The 21,880-nt window shown below is 39.2% G+C and overlaps 1 protein-coding gene across 2 annotated transcripts in view; it reads left to right on the plus strand.

Annotated features, from left to right (window-relative positions):
* ERP44 (endoplasmic reticulum protein 44) overlaps window positions 1-19,797 on the plus strand; it is a 47,965-nt gene extending 28,168 nt beyond the window's left edge. For both annotated transcript variants that reach the window (XM_039550192.1, XM_039550193.1), the window contains exons 5-12: window positions 3,499-3,683; window positions 4,142-4,257; window positions 8,214-8,271; window positions 9,589-9,705; window positions 13,312-13,423; window positions 13,891-14,032; window positions 17,011-17,113; window positions 19,212-19,797. In XM_039550192.1, coding sequence (XP_039406126.1) covers window positions 3,499-3,683; window positions 4,142-4,257; window positions 8,214-8,271; window positions 9,589-9,705; window positions 13,312-13,423; window positions 13,891-14,032; window positions 17,011-17,113; window positions 19,212-19,313 — 935 coding nt within the window. In that variant the 3' untranslated portion in view covers window positions 19,314-19,797. The remainder of the gene's footprint in view (window positions 1-3,498; window positions 3,684-4,141; window positions 4,258-8,213; window positions 8,272-9,588; window positions 9,706-13,311; window positions 13,424-13,890; window positions 14,033-17,010; window positions 17,114-19,211) is intronic.
* The last annotated feature ends 2,083 nt before the right edge of the window (window positions 19,798-21,880 follow it).

Consider the following 21,880-nt stretch of genomic DNA (forward strand, 5'->3'; position numbering starts at 1 on the left):
AATGCAATCTGTGAATGAGTTCAAACAATATTCCATGTATTTGCATTTTGTATTTCCAATTTTAAACGGAATATAATTTGGTGGTTGCACTGCTTATGCTAACTCTACCTGTATCAAATGCCAGGGCTTAATGAAGCATTTAAGGTTTACTCTATTTGACTTTTGAATTAATTCAAACAATTTTCCATGTACTTGCATTTTATTTTTTGTAAAAAGATGGTTTTCAAATACTTACTTGTGTAGGAGTGTCACTTCTCTGTGTTAGTTCAAATACCAGCATTTGTGGAATCTCAATGTAATTTGTAAAGATCATGCAAGTACTGACTTATGAAATAATGTTTGAATTCAGCTTTGACAGTGGGCATTTATTACCATTAATTTTTTTACACAACTTCAGCCCTTGATGAAGATCCACATCCCTAGGGACTGCAATCTCCATCTTGGAGAATCTTCATAATCCCCCTGAATGTCTGTTCTTCAACCCTTGCATCCTCCTATAGCTGTGGAAATAACCTGAAGGAAAAGTCCATGTTGTGAAACAAAAAAATGTGGGTTTTGGTGTTCTCTTGCTGTGCAGTTCTGTAACAGGAAGAGTCTTCAATCTCAATGGGTTTCTGTGAAACCTTGACATGTTGTGCTCCTTGTCCCTTATCAGACCCTGGTCAAGTTTGGATCAGCTCATGTACTGTCAGACCAAAGTCCTCCTATCAGCAGGGGAGAAGGGCAGCAAATGCCTGGATTGCAGATGTTGTTTGTCTTCTACCAAGCAAATATAAAGTGATTCCTCTCGTGCTATACTTGCTACCTTCTTGCAGGCAGCTCTTAGGTACTTTAACTAAAAAGTGGTGGAGTTTAAGGGAAGAAAACATTATTAATCTAATGCTCATTAATGTTGAATATATTGGCATCCTTCCTTGAGAAATTTGTATTAATTTGAAATAAAAGTACTCTTCACTGAGGACATAAAAAGTTTTACCTTAATTTTAACTGTAATTAGTGCATTAAGAAATGCACTTCTGGGATATTTAGGAAACAAGTCAAGGCCTTTCTCTTAGTCAAAACTGATAGGTTGAATTCTGTGTTATTTTATAGTGATGCTAAGCTTTTTAGCAACTGGGCTAAGCTGGTGGAACTTTGAAGTTTACTTGGGAGATGTTAGAGAACATTTTTGTGGAGTAGACCTGGTTTTTATTCCTATGCTATGCACATTTTGTTTTCAGTTCTCAGACTCATCTAAGCTGTGCAACTACTTCAGAGACTGTTTTCAGTAACTAAAGCTGCAAGTAGGATTAGTATTGTTCTAGCAGCAGTGGAAATTACTGGTGGTTTCACTGAGAGTTCTCCAGGCAGCATGGAATTCAGACTTCTCCATTCTCTTTAAAAAAGAGTAAGTGTAAGATAGAAAGCAAATGTGCTTTGTGATAAATATGTAACTGAGAGGGGACGTTTTTGTCAGAATGGGTTTGTTCTCACATCGTTCAGTGCTGTGCCACATGTGCTGATGGACCCCATTTGGTTGCCTTCCTGCTATGGGCTAATCCAGGTCACCTGAAGGGTACCCTCTGACTTGTAAGGGGTCGTTGATAAGTAAGGACATGTGTACAGCCCACACTTCCAATGCCTTCCTCTCTCTGTTGGCTAAATGAAACTTCTCTGTCTCCAAAGGATAAATCAGTCTGCTGAATTCACCACCTCTGTCTTTCCTTGAGAGAGAAAAGAAGGGGAAGTGTGGTGGGTGTGGTTGACCTGAATGAGTCTCTTCAGATGGTTAAGTAGCTCAGGGAAGGTGGGCATATTTGGGCAGGATTTAATTGAGTTTAGGTACAGAGGTTTAGGTAAACTGCATCTCACTCTAAGAGAAGATACACAGTTTTCACAGGGTCTGTAAGATTTTATTTGTTTCTAGATTTATTTTCAGAGGAGGAGTGAACAAGGAGGAATAATTAAACAAAGTGAAAGCCAAAGGAAAGTGCTTGTGGAAATCTACCTGGCCTTACATACTTTGTTCCTGTTGTTTGTTTTTATTCTTGCTTTCCTAAGAACCCAAAGTATATTGGGTTACCTTGTTTCTTCAGTTCCTCCTCATAAAATCTTGAAGTTCTTTGCTGAACTTCAGCCACATCTGAAAGGGAGAAGAGCATTCAAAGCTATTAAATACTTAAAAACTTTGGTTAAAGCAGTTGCTGAATATTGAAAATGCACAAACCCAATTCCTACACCATAGGAAAGGTTGCTGTAAAAACTCAAGGCAGCTGGATCCTGGCTCAGTGTGCCATGAACCACTTGCTGGTTATGAGTAAGCTTCCCCATCAATGTGTAGCTGGGAACTAGCTGCAGTTCCTATTGCAATTTGCTATGTCCCAGTGATTTAGCAAAGTGGAAGAGGGACAAAGGGGCATGTAAAGAGCTGTGGTGGGTTGTGGTGAAGAACCACATTAGTGCCTTAGTACTGGTTGAAGTTAAGGGGGGCAGGGTGCACATGTGTGGGAAACTGGACTTCATAGCTTCTGCTTCGCTTTCTTCTTTGCTGCTCCTCTAATTTTCATGTAAAGCCGTTTGCTGTTTTTGTACTTTTACATTTGTAAGTCTTGTGAATAAATAAATAAATAACTCACCTGTTACATAAAGGTGAAAATAGCTAGTGCTCTTGTGCTAGATGAGTGCAAATACATGTTACTTTGTTGTGTGAAGCTCTGTGTGGTCCAAGCGTAGAAGAAGACGGGACTGTATGTATAGATGTGAATGAAGACCTGTCTTGAAGGGAATGATGATACTGGTTGACCAGAGAGGTGTTTGCCTTAATTTAGAAACCTGGAATTTTGTGTTTATTCAAAACCTGAACATCTCAGAACTGTAACAGCAGTCTTCTGGTCTTCATAGGCTGCAGAAAATACTTAGCACAGGGTTCACATTCTCTAAAATTTTAGACATGACAGTTATATTTCCAGCATTGCAATTGAGATGAAAATCATAGCAAGTTTAAAGGAAAATAAGACATGATTTATTTTATTAAAATTTTCTCAAGTGGGTTAATTAACTGAGATTGGCAAGCTTTGAAGATTCTCATGTTCTTGCTATGCTCTTAAATTTCCCTTCCTATATGTTTGTAGGAAATGTACTAAATGAGTATACATGAGAAAATTGAGTCTTTACTTATCACAGATTTTGGTACTTTTTTTTCTTTATGAAGATCAGTACATGTGAGAAATACAGGTGTGAAGGGTTTTGGTGGTTTTGTTTTTTGTTTGGGTTTTTTTTTTTTGGTTTTTTTTTTGGTTTTTTTTTTGTTGTTGGTTTGGTTTTGTTTTGGGGTTTTTTTGGTCGGGCTTTTTTTGTTTATTTTTTGTTTTTTAGTTTTGTCTTCTTATTGCTTAAAGATGTAGAACTACTGGTTCAGAGATTCCACATACAAGCATACATCTGCATGTGTATTACACTGTGTTCAGTGTATTTCTGTATTTGTAGGGCTTTGGTTTCATTTTCTTAATTTCTTTTTAGCTGATATAGCTCAGAGGTACAGGATAAGCAAATACCCAACACTGAAACTCTTCCGGAATGGCATGATGATGAAGAGGGAGTACAGGGGCCAGAGATCTGTGACAGCAATAGCAGATTACATCAGGCAGCAAAAAAGTAACCCTATTCGGGAGGTCCAGGATTTGGAAGAAATTAGTTCTCTTGATGTAAGTATTTCAGTTTTATTCCTTCTCTGTCTATTTTTCAATGTTGATCTGTGGAACACCATGTATTTGAAGTACATATTTACTTCTTTTTTTTTTCCATTCAGAAATGTTCAGTACTTTGGTTTTTTTAAAACTGAGTGGAAAACTGGATCATTTGCAGTATTAAAAATCAGTCCAATATGGTCACTTTGAGCTGCATTCACTTCACTACTAAGTTATTTATCTTGCTTTTAAAATTGGAAAAGAATCGTATGCTGTATTTGAAAAGATACTTCTAATATTTCTCACTGAAAAAATACTCACAAGGATTCTTCTGAATATTGAAAAGGCAAAAAAGAAATAATTCCTGCATTTATTGATTGTTAAATGAATAGCATCTCTGTATTTAATATCTGTAGGGAGTAATGACAGTTTTTGATAATTTGATGCAAGTTATAATTCAACTTTTGTTTTTACAGCGCAGCAGAAGAAATATTATTGGGTACTTTGAGCAAAAGGACTCTGATAATTACAGAACCTTTGAAAGAGTAGCGAATATTTTGCATGATGATTGTGTGTTCCTCTCGGCCTTTGGGTAAGTTTTGAAATTTGTTGTTTTCATGACTTCATTATTGAAATTCTGTTAATGAAGTCTACATAATTTAATTGAATGGACTTCTTTAATATTTTCAATGTGGCATAACTGAAGAGACTAAACCTTAATAGATAAATACACTGAGGGGATAGAAGGATAAAACTCTTTCTAGTCTTAATGTTTGCTGTGAAATTCAACTTCTATTTTTTGCTTCCTTTTTCTTTTTTCACCATTCTTTGTCAGTATAGTTTAAATGTACCTGAGGAGGTGTGGGTGAGGGATTGGTAGACAGCTGTGTCCCAAAAACTTGTCTTATTAGAGGGAGAGGAGAACAAGTAGGGAAGAGTTTGAAAATGTTTTGAAAAAAAAAAAAAAATTCATTAGCTTTGCAGACTGAGTAACTCTTTTTTTGCAATCTCTTAGATTTTTTTTTCTTTAAAATAGGACCATTTGTGAAGGTTTCCTTCATTTTTGTAGGATGGGTTTTTTCCATTCTTTCCTTTTTTTCCCCACTCTTTTTTCTCTCTCTGTAAGGAATGTAGTTGCTTACTCATTTCCTCTTGGTGTTAGGGGAGCAGGCCTTGTTCCAAAATACCTAATTTCTGTTCCCGGGCCTTCTTCTATGTCACTGCACAGTGTAATAGCTTAGAAAGAAAATTGCATTGGTGAGCTACAGGGTGTAAGTCTAGAAGAAAAACCTACAGGAATTTAAATTTCTCCTTGTACAGATTTACAGTGATATTTTAAAATATTCAGTGGAAGAATAGACTGGGAGAGATTCACTTTTTAAGTAGCATAATAAAATTAAAATCTAGATTCTTTCTACAGTGTTTGATGTTCCAGCACTGCCCATTTTGAAGTGATTGGGCATTAATGTGATTGTAGTGGTTTCCAGTCTACCCACAGTTGCAAGATCAGGAGTTTGCACGGGTTATGCTAGATTTTATACTGCACAGAGTTGCCTCAAGAGTTTCTGTAACTGGATGTAGTGGAGAAAGCAGAGAAACTGAGAGGATGTATCAAGGTAGAAAATGTTTCATCTGTTTGAACAAAGCCTGTTGTCAGTCACTGATGCCTCTTCCAATATGTCTCTAAAAATAGTTTGGGGCTGAGGGAGAGTATTTGCAAAGTGCAGGAGTGCCCATGGCTTTCATTTCCTTCGGTTCCCACTTAGGTAATGCAATGGCTGTGTGCAGCCCTGGCCATGACTTGTAAATCTGTGGTGTGTAGGTCTGTCAGTCTTATCCCAGTGAGTGCAATTATCTCAGGTGTTTTCTGATGGGTACCTCCATGCTTATTCTCAGGACACCCAGTCTGAGTTGCTGTTAGAATTTTAGGTTATTTTTTGCCTGTCATTCAACTTCTCAGTCTTTTCAGAAATAACTTTAAAAAATTATTAGTGGGAGAGCACTACTTTCAACATTCACTCTCCTGTTTTTTGAGTCTGTTCATCTTTGGTTTTCTGTTTGTCAATTGCATATAATGAGAAGTAGTTTTCCACCACTCAGTGTTAGCACTTGGTTGTTGGGCACTGTTCTTGAAGTCGTTACTGTGGGAGGTTTATGTTTATTTTTTGTTCAGATATAAGCAATAAGCAGACACAGTGGAATGGATCAGAGTTTTGATTATTCGTAACCTGCCCGTGTAAATACAGATTGCCCAGCAGGTTTATCATTATTCTTATCTCCAGATACCCATTCCCTTTCTAGCCTGGAGCTGTTAGTGTTTTGAAGTGCAGCCTTCCCAACAGCAACCTTGGGAGCAAAATGTTTTCATCTCTCAGTAGCTGAGGCTCTTCAGCTTCCTAAAGCATCATATGTGGAAAGACTTCCAAGGGAGATGCTGGCTACAGATCAGTGCTTTTTATTCAGATTATATATAGCAAAATTCTTCATGGGGAGCTGGCATTGATCAGTTGAACTCTTCTGACTGAGCATCCTAACAGCCCCTGGAAGGGACTTTTGGTTTTGCTATGCACAGAGTTCAACAGCTACATGGTTTGGGGAGGTTACATGAGTGGTCATGTTCAAATTCCTCTTAAGCTAAAATAAAACAATCAATTTGACAGGAGAAAAATAGTTGCTTGACTAACTTCTGTCAAGGCAGAACTGTCCTGTTATGCCAAAATTACTCTGGCTCTAGGTAGTTGTAAGAGCTTATTTTAAAACTCTGTTAATAGTACTTAGTTGCAGATGATCTTGATGCTTAAAAATGTTCTTAAATCAACTAGTCCTTACAGTTCTGTGAAGATCTGAAGTGGCCGCAGAACAGGATTAATGAAAGAAGACTTGTAAGCAGGAGGAGATAGATGAAGAATATGATGAAAACATTGTTAGAGGTAGATTTTAGAAGTAGAGAGGAATGAATCTGAAATGTTTGTGAACATGGAAGAGAATGTTCAACAGGGAAAAAAAAGCCAAAAATACTTTTATCTTAAAAGGCTATGATGAACTGTAAGTAATTAATGGAAGAAAGTGATAAGTCTAGGAACTGTTTTTATTTTACATTAGCAAATAAATATGGCAGGGGAGGGTGGGGGGGGTTGTGTGCTTTCCAGAGAATCACCTTGTACATTGCTGCTTCAAAAAAAGACAAATTGCAAACTGAAGTGTTTCCATTTTAGTAGTTTTAAAAAGGTGTATCTTCAGGCATTTAGGATTTTCACATCATGTCCCCACTTTATTTGCGTTATCTGAAAAAAAAGTCAGTCATAGCTGCAGCTACTGGAGTGGAAGAACACAGAAAAGGACATTTTGGGTTCTACCACAGGGTTACCCTAGAGCATATATTTCATTATAGATTATCATCATCTTAGCAAGCAGTGATTGGGCAGGTGGCTTCTATGGCTTCACTTTCTTATTCCATGAAGGCTTATTTGGGATGCAGGTGGTTTACCTCAGTGATATTGTCACTAGGAAGCCTCATTTCACGTTATGGGGAGAGTCATGTTGGGAACACAAAAATGCATTTTAAAATACACATCTCTAAACTGATACAAATGCTGGTGGTGTAACATGCTCTGCAAGGCACCTTTTATATGTGATAAAATGATAATTGGATCAAAAGAAATCAATAAAACATAGGTACTTTGAGTTAAGCCTTATGATGTCTGTATTTTTCTTGGCACTCTAAATTGTTCAGACCCCTGGAAGATGTAGTTCATCTTGCAGTGAGGTAAATTTAGATAATTTGACTTCTCTTTTTTTTCTGTCTCCTCCATTGGATGCACAACGGTTCCAACTTGCTTGAATAAGAGATGATAATTTTGGGGTACAAACTAGCAGCTTTCAGGGCACTTCGCTGTGATTTGGGGTAAAATATTCTAAAGGCAAGGGAACTTACTAAGGTGAGGTAGCAAGCTGAATAGCAAGGAGGAACTGTATGTCTCAGAGGTACACGCCTGCTGTATCATCAGTGGCCAGAAACTGCGTGCTGTGTCGTCTCTCTAGACCTGAGGGTAAAATGGACAGCGGGGGCTCACTTGCCATCCATTTTCTCATTGCTTGTGCCGATAGAACACCTCAAAGGCCTTCTTTATCAGGGTAGATAAGATGTAAATTCTTAGTGTAAGCAGTGGAACAGGAAGAGTAAATGCAAGCAAGAATCCACATTCCTCTTTTGCTTCCTTAAGATATTTTTTTTTAGTTCTGTGATGGTCTCTTACCCAAAATTGTCCTGGCATTTATCACTTGGCACTTTGATGCCTTTAGTCCAGACTTCTGATCTAAGGGATGCATCTTCCTGACTCCCTTAATGCCCTGTTATCCAGGCAGGCCAAGTTTCTATGGAGTCACTTCACAGTTTACTTTAAAAATTAAGGATTTTAATTCTCCAATTGTGAAGGGAAAAAAAGAAAAAGAAGTAAAGAAAGGATAGCAAATTAAAATATGAATTTTGGTATCTCAGTTATTTTATTTGTCTGTACCAAGACATGCTTACTCGTTGGTTTGTTGTAGGGCTATTTCAAAAGCAGAGAGATTTAGCGGAGACAATGTAATCTACAAGCCACCAGGGGTAAGTGAAACTATGTATTTTATTTTGATTTTTGTGATTACATGTGAATACAAACAAATGGAGACTGTATTCAGATCATTCAGTATGTTACTGCATCTCAAAACTTAATTTTATTGCATCACTACATAGTGTGAGAAATAGGATCACAGAAATTAGTGTTTCTGAGTCATTAAAAAAGATGAGTCTCACATGTTACCAGTTAATGCACATAACCTAAACCTATCATTTGAAATGTCCATGTCCAAAAAAATTAATCTTTTTTTTTTTCTGAGAAACACAGTCAACACATTATGTGGGTAGATACTGTGTGTTCTACAGAACTCTTAAAGATCTGTGAAGCTGGTACACTTCATGTTTTTCAAAATGAGTGACAATTACTGTGTATTTTTCTGATTATTACTTGACTGTCTTGTGTGCCTTAGTCCACAAGGGTTAAGAGCTCTTCTCTTACTTTTTTTTTAATTAACTGGGTTAACAAACTCTCATAAACATAGTTTTACTGGAGGAAAAATTCAGTACAGAAGAAAATCTGCAAGAATTGCACTATAGAGACATACTATCTAAAAATCATTTCCTTTCTCAAATTTACTGTATGAAAGAGCTGCTTACAAAAGAGGAAATAGATGCAAATAGACCTGAGGAGGAAGGGAGTTTCAAAGCATTTTTATTTTTTTCCAGCAACAGAATTTATTAGGTTACCTAATTTATATGGCATTTCTGAATTAAGGTGTGCTTAATCATGGCCACAGCTTGCGAAGTCATGCTTCACTTCATGTTAACCAAAATTGTAATTAAATTAAAGGATGCTAGCACTGAATTACAAGTTAAAACTACTAGCAAATAAAGGAAAATTATTATTTATTCATATCTCTTTGGCAAACCAAATGTAAAATACCAGTTTCAAGTCCTGTAGGACATCAGGAGAGGTTTTGATGAGTCTTTGTAACTATCAGCATGAAGCAGCTCACTATCTGCATTTAGTTTAGGTCTGGAGATATTATTTCTCAGCCTAGCAGAAATCTAAATAGCCTTTACTTGAAGCATCCTTAATTTAGAAACAAAGTATCTCCCATTCTTTGTAAGTTGTCTTAAAAAATGGAGTTGACTGCATAAATTATCATATGTAATATTTATTTTCCATTTGTACTTTTATCACATAGTTAATAGAAATCTTGCATGCACAAGGTTGAATATTGGTATAAGATTTGTTTTAAATAGTTAAATGAATATTGTTATTTTATGTTGAGTAGGTAATCTTTGTAGGTAGCAATATTATTTTTACTGTTTCTCATCCTACTGTATTTTTCTTTTCAACAGGAAAATGCTCCAGATATGGTGTATTTAGGCTCACTAACCAATTTTGATTTGATTTATGCATGGACACAAGATAAATGTGTACCACTAGTTAGAGAAATCACATTTGAAAATGGGGAGGTAAGAATTTTTTCTACTATTCTACATTTGGGTTTCTTTCTCAAAACCAAAATGTCTCTTTCAAGGTTCCTAATCCACATCAAAGCACTTTGTGTGTTTTGTTGTAGGCAGAAAATGGCTGTCAGATAATGTCTTTTCGTTCTTTAGGAGCTTTTTGGTTACTCTTGAAATTCACAGGAGGCAGATGTGTAGTAGTTTCATATGCTACCAAAGTAAGAAGTTATAATTACAGAACTGTTAAGGTTGGAAAAGACCTCTAAGATCATCGAGTCCAGCAGCTAACCCAGCACCACTGTGCTCAGCACTAAACCATGGCTCCAGGTGCCACATCCACGTGGTTTTTTGAGCTCTTCCAGGGATGGTGATTCTACCACTTCCCTGAGCAGCCTGTTCCAGTGCTTCACAACCCTTTCAGTGAAGAAATTTTTCCCAATATCCAGTCTAAACTTCCCCTTCTGCAACTTGAGGCCATTTCCTCTTCTCCTGTCACTTGTTACCTGGGAGAAGAGGCCGACCCCCACCTGGCTATGGCCTCCTTTCAGGCCGTTGTAGAGAGTGATAAGGTCTTCCTCAAGCCTCCTTTTCCACAGGCTAAACATCCCCAGCTCCCTTCCATTGATGTTAATGTTACTGGTAGAAAAGTATTACTGTATTAACCACTTCCAAAGCATTACCTAATAAATAAGAACATTAAATGGTGGCCAACCATGGAACTGGCCGTCTTCTGGGAATAGTAATGAAAACTACGTGGGGTTTTTATTTTCAATCTGTGTTAAAGCACTGGTACCTTAATCTTTTTAGTTTCATGTGTTGTTTCCCATGCTTTTCTTCCTTTGGCTGTAATTTGTCAGGTGGAATTTGGGAGTTTGCTTTTAAATATCTCTTTCTTCTCATTATCATTATTTCTTTCAATGCATTTTTGGGGGTTTTTTGTAACTTAGTCTTCTTTTGTCCATTTCCAACTCCATATTTTCTTTTGTTTTTTGTAAAATAAACAACAGGAAAAAAGTCCTTAGAAAATTATCAAGTCAAAATTAGTATTTGTACATAGGCACAGAATCTGCTAGAAAAGCTGCCAAGGTTTGTCACAAATTACAGTACGTTGTCAGTACTGGATGAGAAACCAGAGAATCAGTCATGTGCTCCATTCACAGTTTGCACACTTGATTCTTTTTATGCAGAATCTGCAGTGCATCTAACACCGCTGTTCTAGGCACATGCAGCACTTCAGGTTTCGTGGCAGAGGGAGGGACAGGGTGGTTTTACTTAAGCCATTTTTGTTGGCTGTTTTCTCTCAATCCCACCAACTTTTATTGGAAAGTTCTGACAGTTAACAAATCTTAATTCTTCATTTGCAACTCAATATGTAAAAGATGCCAAATGTTAACATCTTCAGAAGTGTGTGGTAGATTTTCAGTGTACTTTTCTTGTGGTGAAACTCGATTCTGAGCCTTAAAAGCCAAGTTTCATCACTGTCAGCTTGTACCACATTCTGTTGTGGTTTCTCTGGTTGTTCCCTTAACCCTTGATTCCTGTTTGCTTAGGCAGATAGTCACAATTGCACAATGTGACTTTTTGCTTGGCAAAGTTTGTTTAAAAATTTCAGTGTTGCTGGTACCCAAACAAATTTAAACATGCCAAAATTGAGATATTTCTGCATGCTGGGATTGTGTAGTTATTTAAATGGGCTCTTATACTGCACAATATTACAGGATAAAAACATGAAGTGCTGTGACTGTTAAGCTGTGTTTATGGCACTGGAATACACCTTAAACACACAGTAATTGAACTCTGAAGCAAAGTCCCCTGCTTCAGGAGACTGCCCATTCGAGACAGTTCCTGTGCTTGACAGGCAAAGGCTGTTGGGATCAGGATACCATCCAGAAGAAATCCCTGTTTACCCTGTAATCAGGCTGTGTAGTTCTCTGTTAATTGAATGCCATGAACCTGTGTGGTGTAATGGTGGTGCTGAACTGTGAGGTTTTCAACCAGTAAGAAGTTTCTCAAAGGCACAAAGAAGTGACGTGGGGAGCTGAGATCTAAGGGAAAGTCTTTTGATATTCTTAGTGCCAAACAACTCAGTAGCTTTTGAGGGAGCTTCCACTTGTCCTGCCAGGTCAGTGAGATGTGATATGAAAGCTGGAATAGCAAAGGGAGGTACTTTATAGAAGGGCTAAAATCAGCAAGGTTCACACCCGCTGTTCTTACAGCCTGTTTGGAGGTTAATTGATCTCATGAATGTAACTTGCTGAGGTTGCCATTTTAGCTGCTTGCAAGCAAGGCCTTAGAGCCAGAACACCAAGCTCTCTTTAGGAGCTCTCCCTCTGGAAATGTACGTGCTGAAGTGAGTGGGGAAACGGAACCGTAACTGTAGTGGTACAAAACAGACTTTTTCCCATCCTGTAGTAGGAGAGGAGGCTGAGACCCAGCTGAATTTGTGTGTGTATATGAGAATGAGCAAATATGATTAGTTGTTGTTTTAGGGATGGATTGGAAAGCTTGGATTTCAAAAGCACTGAAGTTAGGAGGATCTTTGCAATCTTCTCTTTAAAAGACCAAGCTTCAACTTACCTGATGGACTTGGTTGAAGGGAGAACAAGAGCCATTTCATCTGCCCTGTGTAACTGGCTGCCTACTGATAGGGAAGGTCTTTCCTTCAACTTACTGCAAATTGAAGATACCTGAAGAAACGCTTCTATTTGGTAGCAGAACAAGCTACTGCTATCTTTCTCAAAAAGCACAGTTTTTATGCTGATGTAGGCTAGAATCAAAGCAATAGCAGCATTTGCTTGTTATACCAGTTGTGCAAATGAAAGATAGACAACTGTAGGTATTTCTTAGATGATAAATTATTACTTCTTCAATCAGGCTGTAGTGAGTTGAGCTGACAAAAATCACTTCTGGAGCAAGCAAGTGCACATTGAGTAAAAGAAAAATCCTGAATAAATTATTCAAGGCAATCCTGTATTTATCTGTCCCTGGGCAGAGATCTTTAAAAGGCATTGGGTTGCAAGAACGCATTCATATGAGGAACTAAAGTTTGCCTGTCCAACAAGGGATGACCAATCAGGACACAGTTACTGGCAGAAGAGCAGTACTTGATCATAACTGCTCTGGCTGTGTCATTAGCTTCTGCTTTTTTCTTTTTTGGTGCGGGGGGATAGAGTTATTCAAAGATACTTGTTGTGTTATGCTAAGAAAACACCAATTTGCTATGTGAATAAGCTAGAATTGGGTCTAGAATACACCCTCAGCCTTTCATAGCATTTAACACCATGGTGCTCAGGCCTTACTGTGGTTGCTCTGTTTCCTCAGAATCAGGTTATTTCTTTTGACCAAGTATTCCAGTGCAAGTGTATCCCTTCCCAAAATGCTGATAATGCCCTGCTCTCATCCTTTATCTGTTGTATATGATAAGAGGAAGGGCAAACATGGTTAACTGTATCACTCATCTCTCTCAGAGGGTCAGCAGTTAACATCTTTAGTCGTGTTCTTTTGTCCTTTTTTAAAGTAGAGATCTCACTAAATTTGAAAATTGTTGGAATCGCTTACTTTGGTGCCCTTAAGAAATGGAAGAAATGATTTTGTCCTTTGTTGCCTGTGCAGGAACTGACAGAAGAAGGCCTTCCTTTTCTCATACTTTTCCACATGAAAGATGACTTGGAGAGTTTAGAGAAATTCCAACAGGAGGTTGCACGGCAGTTAATAGGTGAAAAAGGTTTGTAATATTTCCCACTACTTCTTGGTTTTACTGGTATAATTTTTTTCAGACAACTCGGTGGAGTGGAAGCAAAGGCCAAACAGAATTTGTAGCTTTAAAGCTTTTGAGACTGAAGGGCTTTATGCATTTTTGACAGTGAGGACCAACTCCTCTGGAAATTATTAAAATAGATGCACAATTTATTAGTAAGTAACTTTCAGAAATCCTTCTTGTCTAAATGATTTAATGTGTTTTGCGAGGGCATTGAACAAAGCTTCAGTTTGTAATATGGAAAAAAAAACCACTTTAAGAAAATCTATTATTTTGGTGGTGGTATTTATTTAGACCTATTTTCAGGTTTTGTATATTGTATCTATCTCATATCTTCACCTTTGTAATACTTACGAAAGTGGTTTCAAGTGGGTTTCAAGATGATGCTAATAAAAAAATCCTAACATGGTTTTTTGTCTGTTCACAATGTTAAGGTACAATAAACTTCCTCCACGCTGACTGTGACAAATTCAGACATCCACTCCTCCACATTCAGAAGACTCCAGCAGACTGCCCTGTCATTGCCATTGATAGCTTCAGGCACATGTATGTCTTTCCAGACTTCAGTGACTTGTCGTAAGTATTTTTCTTGGTGCATTTTAATTTGAGAATGACAAATGAAAATGCTCATACTTGAATCAGTACTGTGGTAGGAAGATGAGTAAATCTGGGATAGGTAAGGCTACCTCTGTGTGATTTAGTGTCAGAGCCTTAAAGCAGGATGAGCTGGTGTGAATTCACTGTTTAAATGGAGCTGTATTACTTTATGCAAGAAAAGAATCTTGTTTGAAGTTCTTAGATGCTGCTCTTCTTTTCTTTCAAAGTTCTGCTATTTTCCATCATAGTTAGGCATTTGGAGCCTGGCATGGTGTTTTTTAGTAGTGATCTAGATATCTCAACTTTAAAAGATTAAAAATACTACATGGAATGTGAAGTACTGTGTTTTTCAGGGATTATTGTAAAATGCAGCATGTAAGAATGCCCAGCCCGCTGGTTTGGTTTTTCCTGCAGTGCAATTCTAGCCTTCCTGCATTAGTCTACACCTAGAAAGCTGGCAAAGAAATGGTTGTGTGGATTTGTGAAATTTTCCACGTGCAACTTGGAAAATGGCCAATCACAGGCATGTTTATCTGGATAAAATACGTGCCAGCAAAGTACCAGGGTGCTTAGGTGAAATACTGCTGTGGTAACCCTCGTTACCTCAGCCTGACTCCTTACGCCGCACTGCCTAGGAAGCAGATGTTCTGTCTTCCATGGATCACTCGAGGAATGCGTAAATGTTCTCTTCAGGGGCTTTCAGCCTGAGACAAGCTCTCTGTCTTCTGGCTGGGTGGTAAACTCCAGTTTCTGTCTCAAAGGAAGCAGCTGCACATACATGACCTGCTAACTCCTGGTTAGATGTCTAGGCTGGGTATGGCATTTTTGTCAAAACCAAGGATTCAAAGCTCGGACTTAGCGTGCAATGTGAATGTAATATCATGTCTGATTTTGCTATGCCAGGAGACATTTTTCTATCTGAGATGTTGACATTTGGGAGGAGAGTTCAAACTTAGCTTCTTTCTATAATTCTCCACAGGCTTATTTATAAAATATTGTCTCTGTTTGATGCATCTTGAATAGTGCTTTTCAAATATCTGAAGCTGTGTATGTTGAAATTCTTGATAGTGACTATTTTTCTCCCTGGGTTCCTGTTTCTTTGGAATATTGTATTCATTGCACACCCCAGCAAAAAAAATAGCAGGATAGTTGCATTTTGAAACCACTCTTTTTATTGTCACTTTTTAAACAGCCCTAAAACAAATTAACATCTCGTATAGAGGTAGTAGAGATGTTTAGTTTAGACTTGCATGTTAGGTTTCTTACATGTTCTGTTTCTGTGAAACACTGTCAGAATAATGAGAGCTACTTGCTTGATGTGTACCAGTTGTCACTTACAAATGAAGCTGAAAGAGAGATGTCAGGATTGTAGACAGTTGCCTAATGATAAATAATTACTCAACCTTCCTCTAGGAGGTTGAGCTGATATATAGAAATAGCAAAACACAGTTTGGGAACAAGAAGAGCTTGGAGCTCCTGGGGTGATATTCTTTTGTGCGTGTATGTGGTTTGGATGTTTGGTTTGGTTGTTTTTGTTGTTTCTTGGGTCACTTTGTGTGGTGGTTTTATTTTGTAATAATAGGTAAACTCTTAATTCTGAGACTTTCACCTACCACTTTAGTAACCTTCTGGACTCTTTTACAAACTGGCCCCGGGGTTGTCTCTTGTAACCTCAGTGCTGCCACCAGCCAATAGGGTTTGGATATGGCACTTTCCGAGCTTGCCCACCAGAAAATTTCCTCTCTCTTTAGGGAGTTCGTTGTCTTTTTTGGAGAATAGGCACTTGGCAGGCAAGTGAGACCATCACTCACTCTTTTATCCTCATCCTTTGGCTACCTGGCCCTATTCATCCTGCTGTTCCAGGCTGGAAATGATAGCAGGGAGTGCCCCACTGCTGGGTTGTAGCTTCTCAGAGAGAACAGGCTGAGCAACACGAGGCTGCAGGCACCAGGTGCCCTTGCTGCATTAGGAGAGGAGAATGTCTCCAGCAATGTGTCTGACCTAGAACAGGGCAAGAGCGCCAGGAAAAGCAGGGAGCAGTAAGTCTGCTGTCCCTATTACCAGGCTGGAATGCAGCCCCTTTTCTCCATTGGTACTAATTCATGATCTCATCTGGGATGGGAAGAGGCCCCTTGAAATATTAACCACTGTAATACTGATCGGTTACGGACACTGCTGTAATGACACCCCGCTCAATATTTGCTGCATTTTATCCATACAGTTTTCTGATGATCTGAAATATTGCTGATAGTTTGTTTGACCATGCTTTCTTCCTCTTTCCTAAATGTAATAATTAGTTTGATGAAACCTATCTCCATTAATACATTACCTTTAGATTTCATGCATAGTGCTCACACTATAGTTTTTTATCTCATCTTTAATACTTACTATAGTGATTAACTCTTCACTTCGAGATTTTTAGTCAATTTGACATTTCACAAATAAAACTGGATGCTGTTGTTTAGCACGTTTGCTGTGGGTGACAGTAGATGATCTCAGATTAGATTTACATTGATATCCTCTTAGTGCTTATCTGTGGTGTGTGTGCAGTTGCTGAGGCAGTAGAGAGCCTTTCAAAGATGTTTTGTCAATACTGCTCCCCAAGTGTCATTTGTATCTGTAAACTGTGCATTTGGAACCTGCTGTTCCCTCTTACATTACAGTTAGTGGGGAGCTGAAGGGAGTTCACAATGAAGTTATTGGCTGGTACAGCTCTGTGGGAGTTATTGAAAAGATGAAATACTTGCTGTGTTCTCAAGAGACAGTGGAAAGAAAAAGAACCTGGTGGGGTATCTTAGCAAACCATGTGGCTTCCTGTCCTCTATTAATCACCTAAAAGTAGGCATAGTGTGCTAGATAAACAGAAGTTGCCTACTCTACGCAGTGCACTTTAAATCTCCTGTGTTTGGACTGGACTTGTAATAAACATGTGGATGTTTCTGTTGAATTTGTTCCAGAGTTCCAGGTAAACTGAAGCAATTTGTACTAGACTTGCATTCTGGAAAATTGCATAGAGAGTTTCATCATGGCCCTGATCCAACTGATGTAGCACCTGGTCAGGTAAGGTTACAACAAAGATTTCTTTTGGCTGTTTATTATTATTTTTATTATTTTTTTTATTATTATTGCCTCTTTATTACTCCTTGTCAGAGCTGTACCTTCTAATATGTTTGTACTTTTAACTTCTGTCTTTTGAAAATCTGTTAACAGAAGCATAACATTGCCACTTTAGTTTGGCTCCTCAACCTTCTTTGGATAAAGGCAGGGAGAGCATTACGGGAAGTATGGTACCTATTTGCCTTGAATAAGGGAAGAGTATAAAAATATTTATTTTCTCCACTGAAACAGGAGATCTTGGGCTGGATGACTTGTGACTTCATACAGCTGCTCTTGGGTTCTCCTGTGACTTCAGTGCAAAAGCTGATAATCCATCATAGCTGCATTATTTCCCATACAACACACTACTAGAGGGTGCTTCTAAGGGGAAAGAACAATTGATTGAATGTTTTATATATTTAGCAATGCAAGCAGAAGGCAAATTATTAGAGCATCAAGAAAGGATGGGTAAGCAGTAATAGGCCTTATTGCTTTTGCTAATGTGGTTGGCAAACAGCATTAGCAGTGCTCACAGGCTGCACTTGTCAGTTTGATTTCCTCATGGTTCTGCTCAAAGGTTGTCATGTTGTGTAATTACATGCCTGGAAGTCACTTCTGGGATCTCTTCAGGAACACAACTACTAGATCCTTCTCCAGACAAAAGTCAGAAGCACCTCAGTGTCAGAAAAGAAAGGATATGACCAGCACAATTCCCTCTGCTCATCCCAGTCTTCCAATGGTGTCTTGATCAGCCTTGTATCTTCTTGATACACCACTCGCTCACATGCTTGGGGTCCACTGAAAAGTGCAAATGTAACTGTCAGGGAACATTTTCACTACCTTTGGGCACCCTCCAAAGAAAACCGTTTTTAAACACTTCTTTCAAGTTATACATTGTGTTGTCTACGGCTCAAAGGGCCACTTTGGTCCCAGAGGAGCCCTGGTGCCCTTGTGTTGGGGAGCCTTGGGCCATTCCATGTCTGAGGGACAGAAACTATAGCTACAGGCTCCTTTTCCTGCTCATTTGTGGGATGTGGTAAGGACGGCACTGCTCTAAGTCGATTGAGTACAGCCTCCTGTTGCCCTGCTCAAAAGATTTAAAAGTGTGAAAGCTCTGGAGGGCTTGCCTTGGCCAGGAGAATGACTGCTTTTCAATGTTGTCATGACTGGCTCTCAAAACACGTGGGCTGAATTGTCTCAGCAGTAATTCATTTGACTGGGAGTTCCCTGTGTTTCTCAGAAATTCATTGAGCAACCAGAATTCAGGTCATCAGGAGGGGCAGAAATAAGGGCCGGAGACTGAGGCATAGGCCAGGCACTTGCCCTGAGGAGGAGGCTTGGCCAGGGAAGGAGGAAGCCTGTGGAGTCCCTGGATCCTGCTGCCTGCCCATCTGGGCCCAGGCCCAGGACCCAAAGCTGCAGGCTTGCTCTTGCCTCATTTCTGCCTTGAGAAATGCACATAAAACCTGGGATGTTTATGTTCCCATCTCTCTATGGCATCCTGCCATCTTGTGGAAGATGTGCATGCAATGGAAATAAATACTGGCCTTAACTGAACTGGAGGCTGCTGTCGTGGGTCACCTACGCCCCTTGAACTGCATGTGGTTTTGTATGGGGTGTTTTCTTTTAGTTTCCGTGGAAAAGTAATTCTAAAATACTTTTGCAGTGATGTCACTTTTGCCCTGGTCTATCTCATAAAACACGTACACATAAAACTAGAATACCCCCAAAGCAAGTGGTAGATTCAAGCAAATACACAGTGGGGTACATGTGAAATACTTCTGTGTGACTTGCACCGAAACTCACGTGATGGAAACTCATGTGATGGCCGTTACCTTTGAGATGTTACAACAAAAGGAATATCCTTACTGGGGGCTTAATTAATGTGTGTGTGTTGTGTGTGTTCCACCTACTTGGGACTCAGAACACGCCTTCCAAAGAAACCCCAAACTCAGTTTGTGAGAATGCTGGAAATTTGTGCACTCCCATAATGCTAGAAATTCATTTCATGGAGATAAATGATTATTAGTTTAACAGTTTTACTCTTTGTTCTGTTTTTCAGCCAATTCAGGATTTAGCAAGCAGCCCACCAGAGAGCTCATTCCAGAAACTGGCACCCAGTGAACATAGGTACACCTTATTGAGGGAAAAAGATGAACTTTAAAAAACTTGAAATAATCTTGCAAGCCTTTCAGACAGCAGCATTGACTTCTGTGTGGTGGAAATAGTAAACCTATATTTTCATAATTCTATGTGTATTTTTATTTTGAATAAACTGAAAAATAATTTTTTTCTCCCCAGGCTTGTAAATACATTTGTTTGGTGGGTCATTCTGTACAGCATCTTTCAAACAGTACATTCTTAATGCTATAGTAAAATATCAGAGACCCATCCAGACTCTTGATCTAACTCTGTAAAACTTTTATAATCCAAATGAAGGTATCCTTGCCAGAGACATGCTGTTAACTTGCACTATCCCATTAAATAGGACTTTTGGGTTGTTTCTGTGTAACCTTGGTAGTATGTGCTTTTTCTTCTTCTGTGAACAGCTTTCCTGGTAATCTATTTCTTTGTCACATTTTTCTCCAACTTAAGAGGGTCTTCTATTCTGGATACTTGGGAGGGGAATAAATTAAAGTTTTACAGAATCTCGTGTGGTGCTTTACTGGCTGTAAATGTGTAAGCAATTAAACAATCCTGAATATTAAAACAGCAAGTAAGGAGAGGAAAAGTTCTGATGATAATGGCTGTATTTGGAATCAAGGGGCTGTACTGACCTGCTCCGATTTCCCAGAACTAAGATTGTTATGCTGCCCACGTGGTTGTGGTAAAAGAAAGGAATGTTAAAAACCCAAAAAAGGACAAAACTAGGACTAGACTAGTATCTGAGTTTGTCAGTCCTAAATTTATATCCATATGTACGTTACCATTAGTCTCGGGGGTTTTTTGGTTTTTTTTTCCTTCTGAGTCCCTGTCTTCCTGGCAGACACTGTTCAACCAACCATTGCAAATTTTCTGTTACTCTCTTTGCCTGGCTTGTGCCTTACTTATCGTGTAGTTTTTGAATTCTGCTCTGAAGAAGGAATTACCACTTTCCTTGTGGTCTTTCTGTTCTGCATGACACCAGAATATAGGCTCTTCTCAATGAGCCTTCGAGCTGCTGCCTGAGGTGAACATATGGAAACTGTTAGATGGCAGAATATCTGTTGATTTGTGCTACACCGCTGGAGATGAATTAGTACTGGATTTGTACAGTGCACTTACTGCACAGACTGTAGGTCTGTGACTTGGGCCCCAGGGTTCAGTGTCCTTGGAAGCAAGTGTGTTCTCTGGCCAGCTGGAACACTGGGTTCGGGTTTACTTAAGAAAGTGCCCTGACCTCTGCAGTCACTGCTCAGGACCTTTTTGCCTCCCAGCTCAGTGCCACTGGCTCAGTTATTGACAGAAGGCTTCCATGGTCCTGTGCAGCTGTGGCAAAAGTTGATCCCAGGACAGGCTCCTGACTCAAGCCTCTGCAGCACCAGGCACAGCAGATTTCTAGGGAGCATTTCTGAGGGCAGAGTTACTGATACCTACACTAAGCTACAACTGACTAAGCAGCTGCCAAGTTGGGAGCTGAAAGATTAGTGCAAGGCTTTGTTTACAGCTACACTTTTTTGTTGGTTTTGTGAATCTGCATTTTGGAGTGCACATAAAATGCATGAAAGCCAGGTCTTCTCCTGTCCTATTCTCCAGCTCATCACAAATCAAGCATTTTTGGCAGCTGAGTCATACTGCCTTGCAGCTGGAATCGATTAAGGCTGATACTTGTGATCTGCAGGTGGTGCTACACAACTTCTGGAGGAGTTCTGGCACCTGAAATTTTAGTCAATTCTTAAATGGTCCCTGCGAGTACTTACCTTACTCCTCTGAGGTTCCTATTTTTCCTGGGGATTCTTGGAGGAATGGGATTTATAACTGCTGTTTGGTGGAAGATGTCTAAACTTCTTTCTGAAGAACGATGCTCATCATCCACCCAGCAGTCCAGTGGCTGGTGCTTTCAGCTAGAGAGATGAACCTCCTCTGCCATTCCTTAATCCAAGTTTGCTTTTGAGGGGAAGGACTTGTTCCCAGAGCTTTGGCATCCCAGCATAAGGCTGACAGTTAGATGTAAGAGTTTTATGACAGTTACGTGCTCAAGTAATTTCAACATTCAGTGAATTCACTGGAGTCGGACCTGATTCTCCTGGTTCTTGATGACCACTGACCTGGCTGTACCAGGTACTCAAGTGCCTTTTCTCTTTGCAGGCAGAAGGTTGAACAGCTAAAGCTGAGCTATGTTTGCCCAGCCTGCTGCTGAGGGGCACTTGAGCTTTTACCTGGTGATAAAGAATTTGCCTGGAGAGCCAAGTGCTCATCAAAATCCAAGCCGTGTTTCAAGCTGTGACCTTCCACTCTGCTCATCTGCATCTGTGGTTTTAACCATTTGGTGCTCAGCTTCCCACTCCCTTTAATACTTCTCACAGTTTTTCCAGGAGAAGTTGCCAAAAATATTAGTGTTGTCCCCTTAGGGAACAAAACCATTCCAAACTGTTTTCACTTGAACTTGAGTCCATTTCTGAGCTACCATGTATGTACTGGATGCATGTGACATTTTAGGAACCTGTATTCATTTCAGCCAATGTAAATATTTCGATAGCTGAAGTATGTGTTTGGGAACTCATTACAGAATTCTTAAATCTTGGTAGAGCA

This window comes from Corvus cornix, chromosome 2, assembly GCF_000738735.6.
Source record: "Corvus cornix cornix isolate S_Up_H32 chromosome 2, ASM73873v5, whole genome shotgun sequence".
Classification (NCBI taxonomy): domain Eukaryota; kingdom Metazoa; phylum Chordata; class Aves; order Passeriformes; family Corvidae; genus Corvus; species Corvus cornix.